The 6955-nt window shown below is 35.4% G+C and overlaps 1 protein-coding gene across 1 annotated transcript in view; it reads left to right on the forward strand.

Moving 5' to 3' along the window:
* Positions 1 to 1025: 1025 nt before the first annotated feature.
* LOC110441775 (atrial natriuretic peptide receptor 1-like) overlaps positions 1026 to 6955 on the forward strand; it is a 26395-nt gene continuing 20465 nt past the window's right edge. Inside the window, exons 1-5 of the mRNA XM_021485025.1 lie at positions 1026 to 1143; positions 1576 to 1866; positions 2085 to 2389; positions 3516 to 3657; positions 5364 to 5455. Coding sequence (XP_021340700.1) covers positions 1026 to 1143; positions 1576 to 1866; positions 2085 to 2389; positions 3516 to 3657; positions 5364 to 5455 — 948 coding nt within the window. The remainder of the gene's footprint in view (positions 1144 to 1575; positions 1867 to 2084; positions 2390 to 3515; positions 3658 to 5363; positions 5456 to 6955) is intronic.

Below are 6955 nucleotides of genomic sequence, written 5' to 3' on the forward strand. Positions count from 1 at the left end.
TCTTACTGTATACTATATCTGTCCCGCTCTTCATACTCTAACTGTGGACTATTTCTGTCCCGCTCGTCATACTCTAACTGTTGACTATTTCTGTCCCACTCTACATACTCTAACTGTATACTATTTCTGTCCCGCTCCACATACGCTAACTCTATACTATTTCTGTCCCGCTCCACATACTCTAACTGTTTACTATTTATGTCCCGCTCCTCATACCCTAACTGTATACTATTTCTGTCCCGCTCATCATACTCTTACTGTTAACTATTTCTGTCCCGCTCGTCATACTCTAACTGTATACTATTTCTGTCCCGCTCCACATACTCTAACTCTATACTATTTCTGTCCCGCTCCACATACTCTAACTGTATACTATATCTGTCCCGCTCTTCATACTCTAACTGTTAACTATTTCTGTCCCGCTCCACATACTCTTACTGTATACTATTTCTGTCCCGCTCCACATACTCTNTTTCTGTCCTGCTCTTCATACTCTTACTGTATACTATTTCTGTGCAGGAGATAGTTTTACAAGCAAGCCTCTTATCCAAGGTTTTCTGCAAGAAGTCCCTGATTCGACAGTGTATAAATGCCATGCTTAAAATCCTCCAGAATATTAGTTATGAAAGGAGGGTTGATAACATTTTCTTTATTTTGATGTCTTGGCCCAGGTCTCCTTTCTTGTTGTGTACATACCTGGTATTTTTTACTTTGAAGATACGTTTCAAATAAAGAGAAGGTTTTGAAAAGAGATCAAATGAATCAAAGATCAAAATCAGTTAATCTTTGAATTAGTGTAGCAAATAATCTGCATAAGATACAATTGTAAGGAAATTCCATGCCAGATAACAAGAAATGGTAAGAGAGCGTGAGCCTCCAATTACATTTGTAGCTAAGGTAACAGTTTTAAGGAGGAACAACAGGGCATTATTGGACTGGTCTGCAATCCTGTTTGGAAGTATATGACGACATACTCCGCAGAATGTTTATTTACGGTCAACTAGTGACGTGGATATATTGTAGGTATGGTGGCCGATTTGTACTATAGATATAACATAGACGCCCTACTGGGACCAGCCTGTCCGTATGCCCTCGACCCCGTGGCTCGTCTGGCTAACTACTGGAATATCCCGGTCATCACAGGTATCTACATGATCATTTTTGTATTTTCAAAAATACTCCGAAATTTCCAACAAATTTTCAATTTCAAACAGCTGGTTGCTCCACTCCCCCGAGTTTTAAAATCCTTTAACAAGTAAATATATTCTCTCACGTTAGAAACATTGATAACATTTAAGAGTAGATTTTGTTGTCAAATCATCCTTGTACCTTTGCATGTCCCTAACAATAACAGATAACATTTGTTTGCCTTTGCGAAAGTTGAAGGATATGTGATAGAAACAACAATTCAATCGCGTTAAAATAAAATATAAGGCATAAAGGTTAGCAATGGAAAGACCAGTATTGATTACGAATTTTTGCTACATGTGTTTTCTGTTATTACTTTTTTTGCCATATCAAAACACTTGGATCGCTTACCCTAAAACAACCTGATCTTTATCTGACAACTTGTAGGTCTCGGGGATGGTGGCATGTTTAAGAACAAGACGAGTTATCCAACCCTAACGAGACTTGCCTACTGTCAGTGTAGGTTACGCAAGGTACTCGGCAGTGTTTTCGAGGAATTTCACTGGACAGATGTAGCCATTGTTTATGACATCAATGATGTTCATTCGGAAGTTCTCGGGTCTACTTTGAAGGTCGGTCTCCAAAAGCAAAAAATCTATCCTTATATGTTTCCCTATTATGGCAAGGATGATCCGGATTTCACAGCTATCATGAAGGAAGTCGCCATGGTTACTAGGGGTAAGGGTACTTTATACTTAGTAAAGAGATTCGTGCATGTATAAATTGCATAAATTGTTTATGTAAACATCATGTTGAAACTATGGAAAAAAATAATAAACGTTTGAATCGTGGTTTCGTATACAATTTTTAAGATAGTCAAATAGGTTTTTGTTCATAAAAAAATTGACAAAACAAAACAATAATTTACAGATGTGATTATCATTTGCAATTTGCAGTGATCGTCCTCGTGACGCCCGGCGATTCCGTTCGGAAATTTATGCTATCGGCTCTTGACCTTGGCTTTATAGCAAGCGGAGAATTTGTTTTCTTTGATATTCATCTGTTCCCCTTCCCTGGAAAATACTGGGGAAACCACGACTGGCAAAGAGGCGACTCACGTGACCAGGATGCACGGAAAGCATATGAGGCTATGTTTAGGATCAGTCTTCAAGTCCCAACGAGTGCCGAATGGATGAACTTTACGGAAGAGGTCAAGTTGAAAGCGTGGCAAATGTATAATTTCTCATTTCATGACGAGGAGGTATATATTAATTGCAATTTGTCGGATACAATGTTAATCATGGTATTTATTGCTAATATTTCGTGGTATTCTCAACTTTGCACTAATTAGTAATGTTCACAAGTGATAAAATGCAACTTGTTTGGAAGGTAGTAAGTGTGCTCACAGGAATGTAAATAGCATAAATATGGTAGTAAGTGTGCTCACTGGAATGTAAATAGCATAAACACGGTAGTAAGTGAGCTCACGGGAATGTAAATAGCATAGATACGGTAGTAAGTGTGCTCACAAGAATGTAAATAGCATAAATACGGTAATGAGTGTGCTCACATGAATGTAAATAGCATAAATACGGTAGTGAGTGTGCTCACATGAATGTAAATAGCATAAATACGGTAGTAAGTGTGCTCACAGGAATGTTAATAACATAAATACGCAAAACGCTTGGGATGTTCTGCACTACCATATTCAATGGTGTCATTCTATTATTATAAGAAAATGAAAGCGTTTACCATGCACAAGATAATTCGACAAACACCATAAACTAATTGAAAGGGTAGTACTTTGACAAAACATTAGGAATGCTAGTACATGTACACATGTACAATGGTTTTCTTTATATTTATTTCTACACCATGTTGTTTGAAATAACACCATTATGTCAGAGGCTGTCTATTATTTTAATATCTACCAGAAAGCAATAACAAAGTGGTTACAAATGTGATTTTATCATAAAGCAAATAGATAATGCGTTCGACCGAAACCCTATAGAACCTTGAGTCGCCATTGTTGAGAAAAAACTTCCGGTTAAAATTATTTTACTTTTCATCACTTTACACAGCAATTGATTTATAGTTGATTATTTAATATTAAATAAATTATTTGACAAGGTTTTGATGTATCATGTTTTGTTTCGAAATCAGGTAAACGCAGTATATATTGATACATAGTTTGTCAAACACATAAAGGATACATATGTAAAACAAAAATTAAAGAACTGTAATATTTGCAAGAAAAAGGTTTTGTCGACAGCATATGTATGAATGCTATTTTCGAAAAGAATGACAAAGATTTTGATAACCGTCTTACCGTAAATACCGGAATTTATCTATTCTCGTTGGCCGATATTTATGTTACTACATTGTAGGTAAACTTTTTTATCGGAGCGTTCCATGACGCGGTGTTGTTGTACGGAATGGCTCTAAACGAGAGCTTAAACAACATCGACCACTCCATCATCAAAGATGGCTACACGTTCACAAGAAGTATGTGGAACAGGACATTCCAAGGTAGGTGTTATTTTCCCTATATGAGCAACACATTTATAATCGATTGCTACTGTATGTTTAGAGCTGTGTTATGGTTTTTTATCTGCTGAAGATCACAATACATATGCTCTACTCGTTCACTTTGTACATGTTTCGTCCAAGCTATTTAATCATCTGCCGACCACGTGCGTTTTCTCCGGGATGTCCGTTTTCCTCACAAATTAATACCCCATGCGCACTGTTATCCGGGCCAACAAGTGGAATTTATATAAGTTTATATAGGTTGTTTTATAATTGTTGTAAAACGTAAATAGTCTATATCATATTCCTTATTCAATACTGTATATAATAATTTACAGGAATATCAATAACAATAACAATATCTATACCAGTGCTAAGGAAAAGTTATTGATTGAGCTTCTAGGTTTGTAGATATTACTAAACAATAAAATACAGTTCAGTTTTGAGAGGCAAAATTGCGCAAATGCTTCAAAGTTTGCTGGATTCAGCTAACATCGGTATGCTTCCTTTGCAATTTTTAGATGTGTTTGTGATATGTGTTTACCTAGAACCTAAAAGGGTAACTTCACTAGCACATTAGCTATTGCACCCTGCAATAAAATGTTTTTATCTATTAAATATTCACATTATAATGTCACTGCAAACATGCTATAACTTTGTGCTGGTGAACCGTCAATGATCAAGTGATTGATTTAATTATCTGGTAAAACCATCGACATGAGTGACTAGCTTGACAAAGGGACCAGTCACAGTGAAACGGTGCGACACGTTAATACGTTTGACGTTTGTGTAGAAAGTAAAACCTCAATTCAAATGTATCACATATGTATTTCCAAACTAATGAATCTTGTTGATGATATCATAGTTGATCTTGTTCATGTTTGCCAACTCATTATATGCATATTTCGATGAATTTACGCCTCACTGAAATACTTATATATCAGAGACTTTCATCTGGGGCTGAAGAAATCAAGTGTGAAATTCATACAGGGACAAAGACGTGACAAATGAGAGACATCAGGACACGATCTTGTATAAATATGCAATAATACAGAAATCAATCATGCGCATATTGTGATCGATTGATTGCATAAGATAATTGATAAAATATGAGTCCACAAAGATTCAGAGTCAGAGAGTTTTCTAATTAGCAATAACAATGTAATAATTGCATCATAAAGATTCCCGTTAATAATAATTAATATCAATATCCTTATCATATAAAAATTCATAACTTGGGTCCAGCTCATTGCTTTTTAAATCTGTAATAGAATTTTGTCCATGTGTGTAAATGTATTCGATTGTGTCCTTGCGCAGTGATATTACAGGTAGTTTTAACAAGTTGAATGAACTGAAAACATGAATATTTCTAATGTGACATTACTACGATATTACTACTTCATTGTAGGTGTATGCAATGTGTGTTTCCTTATTATGTTGAATATTGATCTAATTGATCTGCTGCTACCGTCACAACGCACAGATTTTTTATTTTTTTTTATTTTTTATCTTTGATGCCTTTTTAGTTTGTGCCGAAACAAAGTGCTAAATCATGCTGTCAATTACGTTATGAATAAAATAAAGCGAATTGCAAATGTGAACAGGTTATATGATAAACAATAACATTGTTACGTAGAGATTTAATTATAATGATTATCAAATCACTATCCATTGCCCATCTACTTCTGTCTTTTTTAATCTGACAGGTGTTACCGGCAGTGTGATTATTGACGACAATGGGGATCGCGAAACCAGCTATTCTATCCTTGACCTTGATCCTAACACCGGAGAGTTCCATGTACGTTCTTCCATTTAAATTCGTTGCATCATTATGATTCATAAATCACGGTAACATATTTTTGAAGTGAGTCTCTTTACTCTAAATTCCTTAAAATTCGATTACACGTGTGTGCTAATAATTCAACAGTATATGCGAAATTGTTAACGCTTTATAATACTCTTTTACAAAAAGATCCAAGGAGCGCTTACATGAGTATCATTTGCCCTAACACTACGGGAACATTTGTACCTAGTGCCTAGTCATTATCTGCAGTTGATGTCGAGGAGAAGAAGAAGGAGAAGAAATGGCCCCAGAAAATAAATGGCAAGGGGTCCATCTCCGATCGAGCATGGACAAAAGAAGTTGAAATTCTTAGCTATGATTTGGTAGATATCTGTGAACCTACGTTGGAGGAACGTGCGTACCTAGACGACGGACGAAGATTGAGAGCAATAGCTTACATGATCAATTACTCAAGCTAAACAATGACGGTCTAGTAGGTCTTAGAAGTAGCTATGGCATAACTAAACATGGAACGTTGTTTGAGGTACATACATGTAAATACCAAATGTGGACTGCAATAGCTCACGGAAGACTGCTTAACCACGGGAAGGTGTTTGTCTCTGTTTCCAATTATTCCACATCATGCTTAAAACATTTTACAAAAAAGCAGGATTTTGGGATCGGGAGGATTAATTATCTGTGTATAAAGAATAATTATGTTATTGAAGATACGCCACATTTCACTTTATAAAATTACTCCTGTCGAGAACCTAGTTCTATGTGATAAGCTGCGCTATTGCTAATCATGTACTTTCCTGTATACATGAGATAATATAAAGTATCGCATAACTGGACGACATCCTGATAAGTTCCATGAAGAAGTGTCGTGACAGATCAGCTTATAATGTCTCTTTGGTTAATATTTCAGATAACTGTCTTTTTATAACCATTCTATTATGTTTCATTGATGTATGGTATATTTTGTCTGTGATGCATACAGCTCAAGCGATGTACAGGCAAATGCAGCAATGTCTATTTACATCGTTGGCAGGAGGACGACAGTGCATTGTTAGTATAGTATTGATAACCTTGTGCATTTCAGAACAGCACGAAATACGACCCTGTCGTGGCATTTACAAACGAGGCATATAATTGTGACGATTGGCATTTAAGTATTTAGTTTGAAAGAAAAAAACTCTCAAGATGGAACACCTCATCGTATAACTGAGTTTGTAAACAAAATGAACGTCATTTAAAGTGTTTTCATTACAAAAGCATTTTAATGAACTTTAGTCGTGTATTTATCAAAATATTTGTTTTGAAAAATAAAATATGAGTTTATGACCTATATTTTATATAAATTTTGATCAAGGAATACATACGCATTTCTAAATAACAATACTGAATCATATATATGATAAGTGTTCCATTGTTTGGTAACTTTCAATGTTGGGTACCCTTACCCTATGGATAATATTGTTCTATATGGGTTTACATATTAAGTTAATATGTGGT

Source organism: Mizuhopecten yessoensis, unplaced genomic scaffold (genome assembly GCF_002113885.1).
Source record: "Mizuhopecten yessoensis strain PY_sf001 unplaced genomic scaffold, ASM211388v2 scaffold716127, whole genome shotgun sequence".
In the NCBI taxonomy this organism is placed as follows: domain Eukaryota; kingdom Metazoa; phylum Mollusca; class Bivalvia; order Pectinida; family Pectinidae; genus Mizuhopecten; species Mizuhopecten yessoensis.